The sequence below is a fragment of the Hylobates moloch genome, unplaced genomic scaffold (genome assembly GCF_009828535.3).
Source record: "Hylobates moloch isolate HMO894 unplaced genomic scaffold, HMol_V3 SCAFFOLD_19, whole genome shotgun sequence".
Taxonomy (NCBI): Eukaryota; Metazoa; Chordata; class Mammalia; order Primates; family Hylobatidae; genus Hylobates; species Hylobates moloch.
The window spans coordinates 32,851,343-32,871,774 of NW_026652294.1; the positions used below are offsets into that span (position 1 = coordinate 32,851,343).

Sequence of the window (20,432 nt, forward strand, 5' to 3'; positions counted from 1 at the left end):
TGAAATCCACAACCTCTGTTGTAAAACTGACTCATCTACTTGCTTCTGCTCTAGTGTTAGGCCTCTCCTCACCCCGCAAGTCGCTCTTTCAGGCAATGAAACCTCTTGACGTTTTCCAGATTCCTGGTGGGGCCAAGCAAGTATTCCTGCTTCCCACATGAGATATTACAGATTCCTGCCGCACAGTCTGTGCCAGCTGGGTGCACCCTCTGTGTTGGCACTTTCTACATGGCAAAAGCCTAATTTTCCTTTATTTGGGTCACATGCCACCCTATCAAGTCACCAGTCAACATGATTGGCCTCCTCTGACCCCTTCAGGATGGGCCAATGACCTAGGCAGTGCCCAGACTTAGCCCTTCTGCCTTCTTCTCTGAGAAGCTGTCCAGAGAAAACAAGGTGAAAAGAAAATGAACAGCAACATTTGAGGCAGGAAGTTATGTCTACAGCAACGGATGTGTCTTTCCTACCACTGCCCGTGCTAATCAGGCATGACTGCTTAGGGAATGTGAGAAAAAGGAAAAAAGCTATGGGATTACTCAACATGCTGGGGGGTGGAGGGGGGACAAAGGGTTTCCTCGAGCTCTATGCCCAACTCCTGGTACCCCCGGGGGGAAGACAAGGGTGTTTCTCTATTTTTTTTTTTTTTAGACAGTGTCTTGCTCTGTCACCAGGCTGGAGCGCAGTGGTGCGATCTCAGGTCACTGCAACCTCTGCCTCCTGGATTCAAGTGATTCTCCTGCCTCAGCCTCCAAAGTAGCTGGGATTATAGGGACTGGGTTTTTCTCTATTTGAGATTAAAACGGAAAGGATGTATCTCTGGGCAACTGCTACTTAAATCACTGCCTGCAACAGCAAGGAACAGAGGCAGCTTCCAGAGCTGCTTCACCTCAAACTTAGAAACCTGCTCTACCAGGCAGCTTCCTAAGCACTGCAGGGAAATTTCTGGGCAAAATCTGGAAGGTGAAGCAGAGGACCAGGACAATTCACTGCTCACCGCAAGGCTGAAACAGCCCTAACTTTCAAAGCAAAATCCCAGAACAAAATGCCATGAAAAGGAGCAGCAATCGAGGCTCAGTGAAATCCATCAAGAGGAACATTTGGGTGAAAGCCAGTCACCTTGACCTTGCTAATCCTAAGCTGCATCAGTGCTGCCTCAATGCCCCCCTGGAGCCCCAAACTGTCCCTGTGCCTTTCCAAGTCCACCACCTGGCTAGGCACACATGAAAACCCGTCAAGTGGGTCAGCGCTTGGCTGAGCCAGGGGTGCCTGAGGAGGAGCAGTAGCTCCGTTTCAGAGAAGAGCTGTAAGAACATCTAACCGCTGACTCAGCAATCCTAAAGGACAGGCTGGGGAGAGGGGGCCTGGTGGAGGGGCGAGGTTCCCGGCTAGTGGTACCACTTGGGAAGGGGGCCCCCAGGCAGAGACTAATCGCCTTCATTTGGTTTCTCTTCAGCTGCAGGAATCAGAGGGCAGGTTCTAAGAGGATCAGCCTGTTGGCTGGCATCTTCCCCCTTTAATCTCTCTTGATATTCTGATCCTTTAATCCCAATGAGACATGTGAAGGCAGTTTTGTTAATCTAAAGGGGTAAGCAAGACTGGCCTGCATAGGCTACAAGTGAAGGGCGCTTTTCACGTTAGAGTTCCTTTTGGCACAGCTGCTCTGCCCCCTGGGAAAGCAGCCAGACTCGGATGGGGCAGAGATAGGAGTGGGGGGGTCAGATCATTAAATCAGATTTAAAAAAACTCCAAGACTGGGACTCTAGCCTCCTCAGACCTACAATGATGTTTCTTGCTCTTGAGATCTGTTCACTTGTCCCAAAGAACTAAGATATTCAACTAAGAAAAACAGACTCCACCACTTTGGCAATCTGGGAGGGGGAGCCCAGTGGGTGGGCCTGCAATACTGACATGAAACACGTCATAAACAACAGTACAGCTTTGGTCCCACCAACGTGGCCCTGTCAGGCTGGGTACCAGACAGGGAATGGTGCCATAAATCTCTGGAAACAAGAAGTGAAGCAGCCCGGCCGACCTGTGCCAGGAAGCACTGGTGGACACACCCACGTCAAACAGCCAGGGCTTTCTCGCTCTGCCGCACAATGCCTAGACACTCAGGGTTAGACCAAAGGCTCTGGCCACCCAGAAGCGAATTCTGCCCCCAAAATATTGATGCAGGCCATCAGAATGATTACAAAGGCATGACCTTCTCTTTCTCTTTCTTCGCTTTTTCCCCTAAATCAGAAAACTGCAAGGGTCTCAAGTCATGGCCTCCAATTTAGGAAGTGAGTCCACCAGCCACATGATGCTGAGCTGTTCCCATAGGAACTGTGAGTCAAGATGGGGTTACTGACAAACACTGAGAAGGCTGATCCTGACTTGCTTCTTCTTCGGCCTTCCCCTCCGAGATTTTTCTAATTCTCTGAAACTAAATTCCGCTTCAACCCTACCCAGGCCACGTGGTACTTTCTTGTCAATGGTTTCTTGCTGAGAACGGGCTGGCCACTGCCAGGCAGACAGTTGAATCCTGATCAGCACTCACTTCCCAAGCTTCTGCTTAGACTTGCCGCTCTGATTACTCAACTCCGCCCACCACTTCCTCAATGCTGCAGAAAAACCATCACAAGCGAAAACCCGCCACCAGTGGATGCTCTCAAGGTGGAAGTTCCCCTTTCCTTCCAGTCTTGGCCCCGCTGTAAGCCATCAATGTCTGGCCCTTCAGCCTTAATCCAAGAACAGCCTCAGGCGCTCCAGGACAGGCTGGCCCTCCTTGGTCTGCAGCACTTCTCAGAGACACTCCCGCCCTTTGTTCCATCAAGAAACTCCCTACAAAGGATCCATTTCACCCCTAATCACCACGCTGAGGAAATCCCGAGTTCCTGGGGCACATCTTCCTAACAATTGGGGTGGGATCATCCTGTACAGCAGAGAGGACGTCACTGGACACCTCCCCAGGAGCTGAGTTTGAGGGCAAGGGACGCGCTGGGCTTTCCTGCTTGGCCTTCTGGTTTGGAAAATCATCGCTTGCTATTTTCAATAAAGACAGCACAGGCTGGGTGAAGTGGTTGACGTCTGTAATCCTAGCACTCTGGGAGGCTGAGGCAGGAGGACTGCTTGAGGCAAGACCAGCCTGGACAACAGAGTGAGACCCTATCTCCACTATTTAAAAGAAATATTATAAAATAAAAAAAATAAAGACAGCATGGCCAAAGCAGGTGGGTTGGCAAGACCCTCCCAAGCCAACACCTGTCAGCCCAGGCACCTAGTTCTCAGGCCCCAGGTACATCCCCAGTGCCTACAGGGATCAGAGCCATCTACCCAGCCATTCCCTCATTTTCCCTGGTTCCCAGGTTCCCCAGTCTCGTTTCTCTTTTCTGCCCTTCCCAGAACCCCCACATCATGGTCAAGGCCCACCTCTGGCCCCTCCCCAGGTCCCCACAGCTCTTATCAGATATGCAGCCCAGCCCTGGAGGCAGTCCTCTAAAGGGCCAGTGTCTGCCCACCCCTCTCGGGGGCCAACAAGCCTGGATGTCTGTCTCAGCTAAATGTGCTGCAGGCTCTGTTGGCCTGATTTCATTTTTCAAAGGTCCAGTTCATATTTGGAACAGAGTGGAAGTTATCACAGGAGCTTCATGCTGACACTGCAGGAAAGAGAGACGGAGCCCAGTGACTGGAGGCACTATACTGGCTGATGAACCTCACCCAAACTCGAGTTTAACTGGAAGCTGGGGCGGGGTGGGGCTGTGACTTCAGAAGGAAGCAAAGAACAAGGCTGCACCAGGAGAGGAGAGTGAAAGAAATTCAGAGAAAGAGTGAGACAAGGGAGGTTCCGTGACAGTTTTCTGTTGTCCAAGAGACTGACTCTGAGTCAGCATGGCCTATGAACCTTCTTATAGCAAATCCTGCTGCCAGATCCCCACATACAAGGATGTCAGACCCAGGAACCATAAAAGGACAGAGGGCAAGCCAAGCCTATGTGTTATTCCCTGCCCTCCGTAAAAGGAGGGTTCTGTGTCTTGGTCTTTCCAGCAGTCACCTATTGTGGCTAGGGAGGGCCTCAAGGGATTTCCTGCCCTGCTGGTTTGCTGCGCAACCAGAAAGAGCCATGCACACTTGCCAGCCAAGTCATGGAGGTCCCAGAAATGCACACACTTGATCCCATCAATAATGTGTCCCCGGCTGGGTGTGGTAGCTCACGCCTGTAATCCCAGCACTTTGGGAGGCTGAGGAGGGCGGATCACTTGAGGTCGGGAGTTTGAGACCAGCCTGGCCAACATGGTGAAAGCCCATCTCTACTAAAAATATAAAAATTAGCCGGGTGTGGTGGGCACCTGTAATACCAGCTACCTGGGAGGCTGAGGCAGGAGAATCGCTTGAACCCAGGAGGCAGAGGTTGCAGTGAGCCGAGATTGCACCACTGTACTCCAGCCTGGGAGACAGAGTGAGACTCCGTCTCAAAAAAAAAACAACAGGCTGGGCGCGGTGGCTCACGCTTGTAATCCCAGCACTTTGGGAGGCCGAGGCGGGAGGATCACGAGGTCAGGAGATCGAGACCACGGTGAAACCCCGTCTCTACTAAAAATACAAAAAATTAGCTGGGCGTGGTGGTGGGCGCCTGTGGTCCCAGCTACTCGGAGAGGCTGAGGCAGGAAAATGGCGTGAGCCCAGGAGGCGGAGCTTGCAGTGAGCCGAGATTGTGCCACTGCACTCCAGCCTGGGCAACAGAGCGAGACTCCACCTCCTCAAAAAAAAAAAAAAAAAAAGAACAAATAAGAAAACTATATAAACAGGATAAACAGGATAAGCACTCAGAGCCCAGCTTAGCCAATGGTCACAAACAGTTACACACAACTATGGACCAGAAAGTAAAAGGACTTACCTCATCTACAGACACAGGCAGGATTACTCGACTATAAGAAAGGGAAAAGAGAGTATCAACTTTAGGCTGTGCAATCTGCTCCAGGCTCTTTAAGGTATCATCCTAAAACAGGCAGCATTCTACTGCGTAAGACACTAAACTCAGTGACGAAAACCCCACAGAGAACGGCCCTTTTTGAGTGCTCTGGGGATAGGACCCTCTGTGCCCTAGAGGTGTAAGACACTAAACTCTGTGACAACTCCCCCCACAGAGAATGGCCCTCTTAGTGCTCTGAGGACAGGACCCTCTGTACCTTGGAGGCATCCCAGTTAGAACCCTGTGATTCAGTCCAAACCTGTCCTCCCGCCAGCTACTTCCCAGGCCCCTACCTCACATTCGGAACTGGACATATGGATGATAAACTTCACCCAAACTTGCCAATGAGTTGTCCCCCCCAACAAGACTTGCCAGTGAGTCTAGTAAGACAGGTAACACAGGAGGACCTATCATGGTGAGGATTCAGACCCAAACAAGAGGCCCTGGGGACTTATATTTCTGTGGACCCAACCTCCCAATAACAGCCCTCCAGTGGAAAGGCCAGGAAGGGACCAAGCCCCTTGAAGCCTTAATCACCCTAAGAACACACACCAGGCACCTCTGCTCAGGGCCGGATATTACAATCCAAGCTGCTACCACAAAGCCACCAAGAGGGCATTCAACTTATGTCCTGACCTCCAGGAGCTGTCCAAAGGAATCCCAATTTATCATTTTCTTTTCTTCTTCTCCAACTCAATGACCACCAATCGCTGGAGATGCCACCAGTAACCTGATGGAGAAGCCGTGGCCAGCAAAGTCTCCGCCAGGGTCAGAACCCCACAGACGTACTAGGGCTAGCAGCACTTCTCCGGGTGCCTTGCATTTGAAATGCAGACCAAGAGCCAACCCCCAGTTCAAAGCTGTGAAGCGGGAGAGCTAAGACAAAACCTCTTGGTTTTACCCATACAAGTCCAGCCAGTTCCCAAGCTTAGATGCTCGGTCCCCAGACCCTTGCTGGAGCCCTCTGGGCCCTTTTGTGTCTTGCATGTTTAGTGAAGCATTGGTGAAGCGTGAGCTGCTGTGCCTGCCTTATGCAGCGGGCTCACCACTCAGGCTCCTTGCTCCAGGCTAGTAAACAGCTGTTTTCCAGTTCCACAAAGGTTCCCCAGGAAGCAAGAAGGACACAGAGGGGTCTGAGGAAAACATCACATCAAAGGCAAGACACCAAGCAGGAAAGTAGCAGGAAAACCAAAATGGGCTCCAAGTCTTTACTGCCTGCTAACAACTCCCTTCCTCCAGAGTGACTCAAATAATAAATCCTCCAGTTTATTGCACGCTGCCACTGAGGCTCCCCTCCCATTACAGAAAGCCAGTGGTGCAGAAAAATACTCCCAACTTGGAGTCCAGAATTCCTGCACCCTCGGAAGAAACTTCCTAGAAAACAATAAGCCTTTTATCTTCAAGAACAGCAGTCAAAATCACATCCAAGATTTTGCAGAAATCAAATTAAACAGAATCCTGTTAGAGGAAGTGTTGGAAAAATTAACAGGGGCAACCTGCAGACGCTGGGTGGGAACCAAGTCTCACCCCAAAAGAGAATGCCATGGGCCAATTCCTGACGGGACGCGCGGAGGCTGCTGACGTGACGGCTGCACACTCTGACACTGCCCCCTTGCTCCTCAGGAACAAAACCACTTCGGCAGCAATAGGGTACAATTCCAAAGGACAGGGCCACAGAGGAGCTGCCGGGCTGGGCCTGGAGCAGTGCTCACTCTAATGTGACCTTCACTCGCACCCTTTCCAGAGCTGCAGCGCTGCAGCCACAGCCAAGTGTCTCGGATGCCCCTGCTCCTCCCCCGTCCCCCGCCCAGGGATGCACACACACGGCACAAGTCGGGCAGGAAGGAAACGCAGATGCCAGGTGGGCTCTGCATCTCCGGCACCTTGGACTTTTCCCTTGCAGGCTTCAAGGGGAGGAGAACAAAGAAGGGGAAAGGAGTGCCTCTCTTCAAACCTCACTCAGATCTCTTCTGAAGGTCCCTTCCTTTCCCTGCCTGACCTTCATTTCAAAACCACAGATTTCTACAGATTCTAGGGTTCATCTGGGAACAGGAAAAAGAATCAGAGGATGGGAAAAGCCTGTCAGTCTGGACATTGAAGATTAAAATCCAAAGTGCACCACGTTCTCCTGTTGGCATCCTAAAGTTCTTCCTCCTCGCCACGAAAAGCTCCCAGCCCTGGATGAATTAACATCAGGCTGGACGTCAAGAAACAGAGGGGATGAGGCCTCAAGATAATGCTCTTCAGATGAGGTGTTTAGCTCCGCTCCCTCTGTTACCCAAACTCCACTCTATGTCCTAAATGTCCTAAGCACCTCCAAGGAGCCAGCCTGGTGGGGATGGTCAAAGTGCCATCGCTGACAAAGTGGCAAGAACCCTCTGCACACATGCCTGGCTGCCCAGAGCGCCCCACAAGTTGCTATTTGACCACCTCCCACTCCTGGGGCTTCTGGCCCTATGCTGCCCACTTGCCCTCCCTCCAGGAAAGCAGTTTCACTGTAAATTCTGTGCACACACACACACACACACGCACGCGAGCGCGCACACACACATCCAATCTATCCTCTTTGGGGAGAAAAATGTCTCCTGATGTTTACTTGGAACCCTGAGCTTCAACGATGGGTCATCTTGTACTTGAAAGATTTAGCACGCCCAACATCTCCACCTGTCCCCCAGTTCCCTGGATTTCAGGAGCAAACCCGTCATCCTGCAACTCCTTCCAGAAGTCACCAGTTCCCCACGCACCCCTCTTCACTACTCAAGAGCTCCCCACCCCTTCCACCATCTCTCCTCAGTTCACTGCTTCACGGACCCCTCAATTCCTCAAAGAATTTCTCCACCTCTTTGCACCAAGACTGAGAATCCCCTAGAAACAAGCTGGCCCTGCCCTAGTCTCCCCCATCTCCAACAACAGGTATACCCGTCCAAACATACTCTCTTTCCGGACCAGCCTCGACCCCTGGTAACTTCCTGGCCTTCTCCACTTCGGACCCTACCCAACATTTTCTGGCCTCCTCGCCCAAGTCTCCCCAAGTCTCAAGTAGTCATCCCAAGCTTGTTCCAAAAGCCTTCTCTTCTGCATCTGCTGCTTGAGCACCACAGTCACTCCGGTCCCCATCTCAGCCCCCTCTGCTTTATGTCCTCAGACCCTTCCCCTGTCTCCCGAGCCGGGCCCTGACTTCCTAGTCCTCATCCTGTGTCCACTTACCACCACCTCTCACCCGATGCCTAAGGCGGCCACTCCTCCCCATCCCCATCCCAACTCCATCCCGGAGCCTCTGACCCACCCACCCGGCTCTCCGTGTGGACTGTTCGGCCCTCCACCCCTCCCCACCGCCGGGAGGCCCTGCCTGCCCCGGTGCGCCTCTTCCTCGGCCCGCCGCGAGGCCTCTCAGCGCCGCCTGCAGTCCCGACTGAGCCCGCGCCCTCGGCCCGCGCAGGGCGACCCCACGGCCCTCCCAGCGATCGGCGTCCCCTCGGCCTCCCCCAGTCCCGGGCCAGCTCTTCCTGCCCTGACCCCGTCTCGGGCCTGGCCTGGCCCTCGCTGTCCCCGGCCTCTCCTCGGATCCACTTGGGCCTCCGAGCCCGCGGGGCGCCTCAGGAGCCGTCCGTCCCGGTTGACCCTCCGTGCCCGTGGGCCCCTCCATGTCCCGGCCGCCCGTCCATGCCCCGTGGGCCCCGGCTCAGATGCCGAACGCCCCGGCCGTCCCTCCACGCCCCGGCCGCCCCTCCATGCCCCGGTTGCCCCTCCACGCCCCGGCCGCCCCTCCGTGCCCCGTGGGCCCCGCCTCAGGTGCCGCCCGCCCCGGATCCCCTCCATCCCCGCTGGGCCCGCCTCAGGCGCCCTCCGTCCCTGCCGCCCCTCCGTCCATCCGGGCCCTGCGTCCCTCGCCGCGCCGTCGCCCCGGTGGCCGTCCCCACCCTCCCTCCTCCCCGCTTCCGCACGGCCGCCGGACACTCACTACTCCTTGAGCAGCACCATGTCGCTTCGCGGCTCGGAGGCTGCCCGCTGCCCGCGGCCCGCCCGGCCTCCCGCCCGCTGCCCGCCGGCCGCTCTCCCCGTGGCCCGGCCCGGCCCGGCTGCCTGTGCGTCTTCGTCGTGGTCTGCTCCGTCCCCGCCGCCCTCGCCGCGGTCGCCGCGCCGGCTCCTGCCGCCCCGGCCTCGTCACCTCTCGCGCCGCTGCCGACGCCGTCCGGAGCTCCGGTTCCGCAGCGCCGCGCGGGGGCGGGGCGTCTCTGCGGCAACCAGAGCGTCACACGCCGCGGTGCGGGCTGACGTCACGTGGGGCGGAGCCTTCCCAGGGCGGCCCTCCCGTCCTTAAATGGGCCGCGGCGGCGGCGTCGGTTCCGAGGTGGGGCCCCGCGCCTAGGGCCAGAGCCGGCAGAAGGCGGAGCAGACTCCAGGGTGTCCGTCAGCGCCCTCAGTGTGAACCGCAACGGATGCACGCGGGTGTTGGCTGGGGGGCCTCCCCGGTTGAGCGAATTGAGACCCAGGAAAAGGTTGTTTCAAAAAATATAGCCGGGCGCGGTGGCTCACGGCTGTAATCCCAGCACCTTGGGAGGCCGAGGTGGGCGGGTCACCTGAGGTCAGGAGTTCGAGACCAGCCTGGCCAACATGATGAAACCCCCTTTCTACTAAAAATACAAAAATTAGCTGGGCGTGGTGGCACGCACCTGTAATCCCAGCTACACGGGAGGCTGAGGCAGGAGAATCGCTTGAACTGGGAGGCAGAGGTTGCAGTAAGCCGAGATCGCGATCACGCCATTGCACCCCAGCCTGGGGGACAAGAGTGAGACTTCGTCTTCAAAAAAAAAAAAAAAAAGAAAAAGGGCTGTGAGGCCAGGCACGGTGGCTCCTGGCAGTAATCCCAGGCACATCATGCCTGTAATGCAGCACTCAGGAGGGCGCATCACCTGAGGTCAGGAGTTCCAGACCAGCCTGGCCAACATGGCGAAACCCCATCTCTACTAAAAGTACAAAAATTAGCCGGGCATGGTGGCGGGCGCCTGTAATCCCAGCTGCTCGGGAGGATGAGGCAGGAGAATCGCTTGAACCCGGGAGGCGGAGGTTGCAGTGAGCCGAGATCGCACCATTGCACTCCAGCTGGGGCGACAGAGCAAGACTCTGCATCAAAAAAAAAAAAAAAAAGAACGAAAAGGGCTGTGAGAAATGAGACACAGGCTTAGCGCCATTACACGGGAGGGCACCTAATTGAGCGTTAGGGATGTAGTCAGGGAAGGCTTCCTGGAGGAAGAGATTCTCAGATCTGCAGAGGGCTTCGGAGAAGAGCATAGCAGGCAGAGTGAATGCAAAGGCTGGAGGCAAGAGGGAGGGCATGGTGCATTTGGAGAACTGACAAGTGAGTGGAACAGAACGTTTCAGGGCTGAGCAGCTCGACAGGGGAGGGTTCCTGGTGGGTGATGATAAGGTATTTGGAGTCCACCCTAAGGGCACTGGGAGGGCATTTAAGGGCTCTGAGCAGTGACATGAGCGGGTGTCCTGGGCAAAGGCTCACTCTAGTGGTTGCGTGGACAGAGGGGATGGAGTGCCAGAGCATAGGCAGGGAGACTGGCGAGGAGGCTGCTGCAGATGTCCAGGTGCAGGTGGAGTAGGACAATAGGAGGGAAGAAAAGGAAGGGATGGATTCAGGAGCAACTCAGAAGGTAAACTCCATGAGACTTGTTGACTCATTGGCTGAGAGGAGGAGAGAAAACCAGCGAGGTTTCTGGCCTGGGAGCCGGGGTGGACGGTACTGTCTTCTCTGAGAACACAGGCAAGACAGGCTGGCATGGGGGCAGGTAATGACTCCAGTGCTGGACTCACACTCAGCGCAGGACGCTAGAGGGGCATCCAGGGGAGATGGTAAGCGGGCTGCCTAAGACAGGGACTTGGGCAGGGAGGGTGGAGCAGCTGGCCGTGTTGCTATCAGGATGTGACTGGCGCCCCGGGACTGCCCCGAGCACTGCGAGCACTGCGCTCACTTATCAGATCCTAGAGTGGGGGCCGGGCTGAATGCCTCACACCTGGAATCCCAGCACTTTGGGAGGCTGGGGCGGGCAAATCACTTGAGGCCAGGAGTTCGAGACCAGTCTGGCCAATATGGTAAAACCCCATCTCTACCAAAACAAAAATTAGTTCAGTGTGGTGGCATGTGCCTGTCGTCTCAGTTACTCGGGAGGCTGAGGCAGGAGAATTGCTTGAACCCTGGAGGCAGAGGTTGCAGTGAGCCGAGATCATGCTACCACACTCCAGCCTGGGCTACAGAGCGAGATTCTGTCTCAAAAAAAAACAAGCCGACCACTATTCACAATAGCAAAGACTTGGAACCAACCCAAATGCCCATTGATGACAGACTGGATAAAGAAAATGTGGCACAGCCAGGCGCGGTGGCTCACGCCTATAATCCTAGCACTTTGGGAGGCTGAGGCAGGCGGATCACGAGGTCAAGAGATCAAGACCATCCTGGCCGAAATGGTGAAACCGCGTCTTTACTAAAAATACAAAAATTAGCTGGGTGTGTTGGCACATGCCTGTAGTCCCAGCTACTCGGGAGGCTGAGGCAGGAGGATCACTTGAATTCAGGAGGCAGAGGTTGCAGCGAGCCAAGATGATCGTGTCACTGCACTCCAGCCTGGTGAGAGTTAGACTGTCTCAAAAAAAAAAAAAAAAAGTCTCAGATAACGTGGCACATATACACCATGGAATACTAGGCAGCCATAAAAAAGGATGAGTTAATATCCTTTGTAGGGACATGGATGAAGCTGGAAACCATCATTCTCAGCAAAGTATCGTAAGGACAGAAAACCAAACACTGCATGTTCTTACTCATAGGTGGGAATTGAACAATGAGAACACTTGGACACAGGAAGGGGAACATCACACTCCGGGGCCTGTTGTGGGACGGGGGGAGGGGGAGGGATAGCATTAGGAGATATACCTAATGTAAATGACTAGTTAATGGATGCAGCACACCAACATGGCACATGTATACATATGTAACAAACCTTCACGTTGTGCACATGTACCCTAGAACTTAAAGTATAATAATAAGATAAAATAAAATAAAATAAAAATAAAAAAACAAGCCGACCTTGGACATCATGTCATCTCGCCCCTCCAGATTACAGTGCGCATTCTAGAAATATGCATATTTCTTACAAGTGCATAATGCCATTGTCATACTTAACAAAATTAATAATGATTTCCTGATGCTATCTCATCTCCAGTTCATATTCTAATTTCCCTGCTAATCTAAAAAATACTATAGTTTCCTTTAGAGAGTTCAGTATCCAGGCAAGGTCTACGTATTTTTTTTCACATTTTGAGTTATGTTTTTTACATCTTTTCCAATAGCAAGTTTGCTGCAGGTGTCCATAGGGGTTAGAGGCAGGGGTCACACCACTCTCCAGCTGTGCCCCACTGTGAGCCAACAGCCCCGCCCAGGAGACAGACTCCCGCTGCCTTGGAGTCCCAGGCCTCCACTTCCTACCTCTGTGACCTTATGCAAGTGACTTAACCTCTCTGTGTCTCAGCTTCTTCACTTGGGAAATAGGGAACATGCCGGTACCTGCGTCATGGGGCTGCTGAGCCTCCTTGGATGAGGCAATGGACATAAAGCAGCTTTGTGCAGTGAGTGGCATATTTCATTATTATTATTATTATTATTATTATTATTATTATTATTATTAGGAAAAGGGTATTGTGAACAAGGAGGGATGGACACCCCTGCCCCTCAAAACTACCTCTAGGCTGATCACAGTGCCGCACACCTGTAATCCCAGCACTTTGGGAGGCCGAGGTGGGTGGACCACCTGAGATCAGGAGTTCGAGACCAGCCTGGCCCACATGGTGAAACCCCGTTTCTACTAAAAATACACAAATTAGCCAGGCATGGAGGTGTGTGCCAGTAGTCCCAGCTCCTCGGGAGGCTGAGGCAGGAGAATCATTTGAACCTGTGAGGCAGAGGTTGCAGTGAGCCGAGATCGTGCCATTGCACTCCAGCCTGGGGGATAGAGCAAGACTCTGTATCAAAAACGAAACAAAACAAAACAAAACAAAACAACCTACTTCTGCATTTCTGCATGCTCCAGGCTTGACAGAGGAAAGAAACAAGCAGTCCAGCGCCGTGGATCTCTCTCTCTCTCCTTGCCTTGCTCCCTCTGTCTGTCCTGTTTCTCAAGCTCCCTCTCTCTTCCTGTCTCTCAAGCTCCCTCTCTCTTCTTGTCTCTCCTGTCCCTTTCGTATCTCTCTGTCTCTCACTTGTGTCTCTCTGTCTCTCCCAGGCTGTCTCTCTCTGGACTTCTGTCTCCCTGTCTCATTCTCTCTCTGTTCTCTGTCCCTCCCTTCACATCTCTGTCTCCCTTTATGACTGTCGTCTCACTTCTCGGAGCTCTCTGCATTTCTGCCTCGCCTTTACCTCTCTTCCCGTCTCTTCTCTTTGGGCCTTTCCCTTCCCCTCTCTCCCACTTCCTGTGGTCTCAGTCTTTGTTTTTTATTTTATTTATTTATTTATTTATTTAGAGACAGAGTCTTGCTCTGTCACCAGGCTCAAGTGCAGTGGTGATCTCGGCTCACTGCAACTTCCGACTCCTTGGTTCAAGCGATTCTCCTGCCTCAGCCTCCCAAGTAGCTGGGATTACAGGGGCGCACCACCACGCCCAGCTAATTTTTGTATTTTTAGTAGAGATGGGGTTTCACCATGTTGGCCAGGATGGTCTCGATCTCCTGACCTCGTGATCCACCTGCCTCGGCCTCCCAAAGTGCTGGGATTACAGGCGTGAGCCACTGTGCCTGGCCAATTTTTTTGTTTGTTTGTTTTATTTATTTATTTTTTGAGATGGAGTCTTGCTCTGTCACCCAGGCTGGAGTGCAGTGGCGCGATCTCAGCTGACTGCAAGCTCCGCCTCCCAGGTTCACGCCATTCTCCTGCCTCAGCCTCCCGAGTAGCTGGGACTACAGGCGCCCGCCAAAATGCCCGGCTAATTTTTTGTATTTTTAGTAGAGACAGGGTTTCACCGTGTTAGCCAGGATGGTCTCGATCTCCTGACCTCGTGATCCGCCCGCCTCGGCCTCCCGAAGTGCTGGGATTACAGGCTTGAGCCACCACGCCCGGCCTTTTTTATTTTATTTTATTTTATTTTTAGAGACAAGGTCTCATTATGTTGCCCAGGCTGGTTTCAAACGATCCTCCCGGCTGGGCCTCCCAAATTGCTGGGATGATAGATGTGAACCACAAGACCCCGTGTTTCATCATCTCTTTGCAGCTATCTCCTTTCCCGTATGTGCTGTGTTCTATCGCAGTCTGTTTCTCTCTCTCTCACTCCTTCGTCTTTTTGTTTTGTTTTGTTTTTTCTTTTTTTTTTTGAGATGGAGTTTCACTCTTGTTGCCCAGGCTGGAGTGCAATGGTGCCATCTCGGCTCACTGCAAACTCTGCCTCCCAGATTCAAGCGATTCTCCTGCCTCAGCCTCCCGAGTAACGGGGACTACAGGTGCCCGCCACCACGCCGGATAATTTTTTGCATTTTTAGTAGAGATGGGGTTTCACCGTGTTGGCCAGGCTGGTCTCCAACTCCTAGGCTCCAGTGATCCCCCCGCCTCGGCCTCCCAAAGTGCTGGGATTACAGGCATGAGCCACGGCACCTGGCTGCTCTTTCATCATTCTGTCTGTGGATCTCACGGTTCCAGTCCTCAGCATGGCTTCCCCTGGCTGGTTGGCCCTTGGTACTGCGTCGGTTACAGCCAGCCCTGTAACCCATCTCTGGGTGTCCTGGGGAGACTGTATTTCACTGTTTCCATCTTCCGCTCTGCTCTTCTCCCAGCCTTAGTCTATTTTAGCTTCTTTTCTGTTTATTTCTGCCTCTCTCTCTTTTTAAACTTCGTCCCCCAAATATTTATTGAGCAGCTATTCCATGCCAGGCACGATTCTAGGCACTGGGGGTAGAGTGGGGACCAAGGCAGAGCATGCGCCAGCCTTCAAAGAATGTTTTTCTCTTTTTTTTTTTTTTTTTTAAGACGGAGTCTCGCTCTGTCCCCCAGGCTGGAGTGCGGTGATACAATCTCCGCTCACTGCAAGCTCCGCCTCCCGGGTTCACGCCATTCTCCTGCCTCAGCCTCCCAGTAGCTGGGACTACAGGCGCCCGCCACCACGCCGGCCAATTTTTTGTATTTTTACTAGAGACGGGATTTCACCGTGTTAGCCAGGATGGTCTCGATCTCCTGACCTCGTGATCTCCCTGCCTCGGCCTCCCAAAGTGCTGGGATTACAGGCGTGAGCCACCGCGCCCCGCCCAAAGAATTTTTTTTTCTAGTGGAGAGACAGACAGCAGGCCAAAGAACAGAGAAGCACATGACCCTGGCTGCCCCGCTCCTCCCATGGGGCGGGGATGTGTTGGCCAGGCCAGCATGGACGATATAGGGAGACCACATCTCTACAAAAATTTTTTTTTAAATTAGCTAGGTGTGGCCGGGCACAGTGGCTCATGCCTGTAATCCCAGCACTTTGGGAGGCTGAGGCGGGCAGATCACGAGGTCAGGAGATCGAGACCATCCTGGCTAACACGGTGAAACCCGGTGTCTACTACAAATACAAAAAAATTAGCCGGGCATGGTGGCGTGCACCTGTAGTCCCAGCTACACAGGTGGCTGAGGTAGGAGGCTCACTTGAGCCTGGGAGTTCAAGGTAGGGGGAGCTTTGACCATGCCACTGGACACCAGACTGGGCAACGGAGTGAGACCCTGACTCAAAAAAAAAGGAAAAGAAAGTGGGGATATTTTATATAAAATTCAGTCGTTCCAGTTCCTTTTCCTTCTTTTCTTTTTTTTTTTTTAAGACAGAGTCTTGCTCTGTTGCCCAGGCTGGAGTGCAGTGGTATGATCTCGGCTCACTGCAACCTCCACCTCCTGGGTTCAAGCAATTCTCCTGCCTCAGCCTCCTGAGTATCTGAGACTACAGGTGCCTCCACCACGCTTGGCTAATTTTTTGCATTTTAGTAGAGACAGGGTTTCACCATATTGGCCAGGATGGTCTCGATCTCTCAACCTCAGGTGATCCGCCTGCCTCGGCCTCCCGAAATGCTGGGATTACAGGCGTGAGCCACCGCGCTTGGCCTCCAGTTTCTTCTGAGAAAAAAAAAAAATCAGATTTGGTAACATCTGGCCGATTCCACATGACAATAATCGGTTGAAGCTTTGTCAAGGCTGTCCCTGTAGATGGGGGTTGCAACTTCCAGGCCCCCCAGTCTCCATCAGGATGTTCCCCACTCGGAGGTCAAGGTCTGACTGCCCTGTGTCATTGCAGGGCTTATGCTGTGGCTCTTTCTTTCTTTTTTGTTTTTTGAGACAAGGTCTTGCTCTCTTGCCCAGGCTGGAGTGCAGTGGCGCGATCTCAGCTCACTGCAATCTCCACTTCCCGGGTTCACGCCATTCTCCTGCCTCAGCCTCCTGAGTAGCTGGGACTACAGGCGCCCGCCACCACGCCCAGCTAATTTTTTGTATTTTTATTTTATTTTATTATTATGATTATTATTATTTTTTGAGACAGAGTCTCGCTCTGTCGCCCAGGCTGGAGTGCAGTAGCACCATTTCGGCTCACTGCAAGCTCCACCTCCTGGGTTCACACCATTCTCCTGCCTCAGCCTCCCGAGTAGCTGGGACTACAGGCGCCCGCCACCACGACCGGCTAATTTTTTTGTATTTTTAGTAGAGATGGGGTTTCACTGTGTTAGCCAGGATGGTCTCGATCTCCGGACCTTGTGATCCGCCCACCTCGGCCTCCCAAAGTGCTACGATTACAGGCGTGAGCCACCGCGCCTGGCCATTTTTTGTATTTTTAGTAGAGACGAGGTTTCACCCTGTTAGCCAGGATGGTCTCGATCTCCTGACCTTGTGATCCGCCTGCCTTGGCCTCCCAAAGTGCTGGGATTGCCCGTCACCATGCCTGGCTACTTTTTGTATTTTTAGTAGAGATGGGGTTTCACCATGTTGGTCAGGCTAGTCTCGAACTTCTGATTTCAGGTGATCCAAGGGGACTTTCTTTATAAGCAGAATTCACCAGCAGCCTTGGTCTTCCCACCCCAAAGTCCCATTGCTCTGCCCTCCCACACTCCTTCAAATGGCAGTGCAGATCAACCAGCAAATGCAGCCTGGCAGGGGTGGGGGTCAGGAACGCATCCCAGTCAAGCGACAGGGAACCTGGGCACCACACAAGAGGCGAGAAATGTGTGATCTAGGGAGAAAGAGACACAGGAGCCAAGGAGGAAGCTGCTCGTAGCCATTCTCAGCATACATTTATTTAGTGCTTACTGTGTGCCAGGAAGTAAGCCAGGTGCTAGAAACGGCAGAGGAGCAGGGAAGAGGCGCATCAGCCACTGGGTTGACCCTGGTTAATACAGGGTACGGATTAACCCTTCAGGCTCCCTTCAGAGGGTCTGGGCCGGGTCTTGGGGCCGCTCCTGCCCAGGTGTTCTTTCCAGCAATGGAAAGGGATTCAGTGAGGTAAGACCCTTCCCCTCTCCTCCATTCAGGGAGAGGCACACAGGCAATCTCCTGCACACTCTTCCGAACATGTACACACACTGACATGCCCGGATGCATCTCATACTTAGATACACACACACGCACACAGAGGCACGGTCACGCACTTGTATGAGGATGCAGCATACAGGTGCCGCCTACATGACCGTACCTTGAGTCGCCCCACTCAGCAGAAACCTCACTCAGCAGAAACCTGTCTACTAGTGATTATCTCGAGCAGCTATTTGGCCAAGTCTTACCAAAATGTGAAAGCCACAAAAGAAAAGTGAACGAGAGAAGAGTTTCTTAAGGCTTTGCTGAGAGAGGGCTTCGGAGAAGGGTGGGGTCAGCAGATACAGACATTACTTTTTTTTTGAGATGGAATCTCGCTCTGTCGCCCAGGCTGAAGTGCAATGGTGCGATCTTGGCTCACTGCAAGCTCTGCCTCCTGGGTTCAAGCGACTCTCCTGCCTCAGCCTCCCGAGTAGCTGGGATTACAGGCATCCACCACCACACCCGGCTAATTTTTGTATTTTTAGTAGAGATGAGCTTTCACCATGTTGGTCGGGCTGGTCTCGAACCCCTGACCTCAAGTGATCCACCACCCCCTCCCCCCTTCGGCCTCCCAAAGCACTGGGATTACAGGCGTGAGCCACCGCACTGGGCCCAGACCTTACTTTCTTGACTTGGCCACAAGTCTGTCCTGCTCAGAGCGGCTGAAAGTGGCTCTCCTGTTGTGTGGGCTTGGGTGTGGGGTGGTGGCCCTTTCCCTGTCCCAGCTGCCTTCTTCCTGGGCACTGAAAACGATGCTACCATTGTTAAGTGCCGGGTGTCCCACCGTGTGGGTCTTCACTGCGTATCCACGTAGCTACACCCCACAGGCATTCTTTCCTCCCTTTTGCAGACTATGGCACCGAAGTTCAAGACTCGCCCAGGGCCAAGACAGTCCTCTAGCCTTTGGTCTTCCCTCCTTGCCTCCTCAGCGTGGGGTGGTGGAGCCTCGGTGTGAGAAGAGTCGAGGTCTGGGCGCTGCCAGTGGCCCTGGCTCAGTCTCAGAGCTGCCCGGGGGGGTGAGGATGGCACAGGCGGAGGCTTCATGCTGGCAGGGAGAGGGCTGGGCTGCGGCGGGCCACCCAGGTGGAGTGTGCTGCACCCCCTTCAGTGGTCTTCAGGAGCTCTGTCCTCACCCAGGGGTTGGGGTGAGTCAAGGCATGGGGAAACCGGCTCACAGAGGCCACCTGCTCACCCTGACCACCCCACCCCAGGGGGCCCCAGGCTCCTACCTCTCAGAATCCCACGGTCTGTATTGGCAGAAGACGGGCTGGCACCCTTGAGGTGGGCCCCTGGTCGTTGGCACACATAAAGGGAGCTGCTGCTGAAGAAGCCCCGACGGCTGATTCTGTGGAGGCTTCTCAGAGCTCCTGGCAGGAGCCCCTCACCACAGGAGGCCCACAGCCCGGCCCACAGCCCCTCCCAGCTGCAGATCGGCTCACATTCACGCGGCTGCCACACAAGTGCATCGGAAACGCCACTTGGCGCAACATGTCTGTGCTGCTGTCTGGGACCGTCCTACGCACATAAGCCCAATATTGGATGTCCCGCCATTTTCAGCCCCGGGGCCTATGGCAAAGTGACGCCCTTCTCAGAGTGCACCGCACAGGGCCATGACAAGGAAGGTTTAAACGGAAGTTCTGACCAGGACTATGCTGGGTGCAAGAGGGGACAGGGACGGAGCAAAACAGAAAGGACCCAGTGAGGGTTGGGACCTTGTGTATAGGTCCAGGCAGCAGGAGCTGCAGACAGAGGCCTAGAGGGTTTGGAGAAGGCCGACCACAAAGACATGCCTAGACCCCAGAGTCTAGTGACGAGAGGGGCTGGGGGCAGTGTTTCTGCAGCAGGCCCAACCCCAGCCCCAGCCCCTTCCTCACTTATCAAAACTCCAAGGGCAGGGAGCCCTTCCTGCTCCTTCACCCGGGAGCCTGGAGGATGAGGGGCAGATGGGAGGCCCGGCCACTGGTGCCTGCTCCTTCCCCCCAGAGCCTGGAGGATGAGGGGCAGATGGGAGGCCCGGCCACTGGTGCCTGCTCCTTTGATCAGCTGTGGTCCCTTCCCCTTCACAGGGCACTTGTTGTTGGGGGTCACCAGGGAATTGCTCCCCCAAGTACCTGTCAGCCTCCAGGGCCCAAATGATTCCACACAGTAGCTCTTGCCCCCTCCTCTGAGAAAGCTCTTGGCTCCCAGAAATGGAAACCATGCCTGGGCCTGCTCCCCTTCCTTGGGCTGTGGCCCCCCCTGCCACAGAGGCCCCCCCGCCACAGAGGTCCCCCCGCCACAGAGGCCCCCCCGCCACGGAGGCCCCCCCGCCACAGAGGCCTGGTGGTCCCTGAGCTGCTGCTCCGTGTGGAATGTCCTGGTCTAGAGGGCTGTGGCTGCTCCAGTGTCTTAAGACCCATATGTGGGTCCTGGCTCTGACCTTGAACAAGTTACTCCAATGCTCTAGGCCTCATTTTTCAGCTGTAAAGCAGGGATGATCGTATGTGTTTAACTCCTAGATTGTTATCAAGTCAAGGACAACAATAGGAAAACATGTCACCTGTCAGCTCCACACAAGGCAAAGTAGGACGGGTGGCCCCTGACTAGGTGGTGGGGGTGCAGGGGGCACCCGACTCATCTGGCCAGCCACAGCCTCTGTACCCTGCTCCCATTTTCAGGCCTCAGTCCCCAAGCACTGTTGGCCCTGGACTGTTTTCCCAGATCAATTCTGGTTTCTCAATGCCTGCTTCTTCCCAGTAAGTGCCACACCCTGAGGGTGGGTGGGAGAGTGAGGCAGCGGTGCCCACTTTGGCTGGGACTGGGCACTGCTGGGGACAGCACGGGCCATGTCTTCCCCATCTCAAGACTGGCTTTTTGGCTGGGCATTGTGGCTCATGCCTGTTATCTCAGCACTTTAGGAGGCTGAGGTGGGAGAAT

The 20,432-nt window shown here is 54.1% G+C and overlaps 1 protein-coding gene across 1 annotated transcript in view; it reads right to left on the reverse strand.

The window, feature by feature from the left end:
• Positions 1–9,180, reverse strand: part of PITPNA (phosphatidylinositol transfer protein alpha) — a 29,864-nt gene extending 20,684 nt beyond the window's left edge. Inside the window, exons 1-2 of the mRNA XM_032137869.2 lie at positions 8,913–9,180; positions 4,877–4,907 (exon numbers count right to left, since the gene is read on the reverse strand). Coding sequence (XP_031993760.1) covers positions 4,877–4,907; positions 8,913–8,932 — 51 coding nt within the window. The 5' untranslated portion in view covers positions 8,933–9,180. The remainder of the gene's footprint in view (positions 1–4,876; positions 4,908–8,912) is intronic.
• Between the last annotated feature and the right edge of the window lie 11,252 nt (positions 9,181–20,432).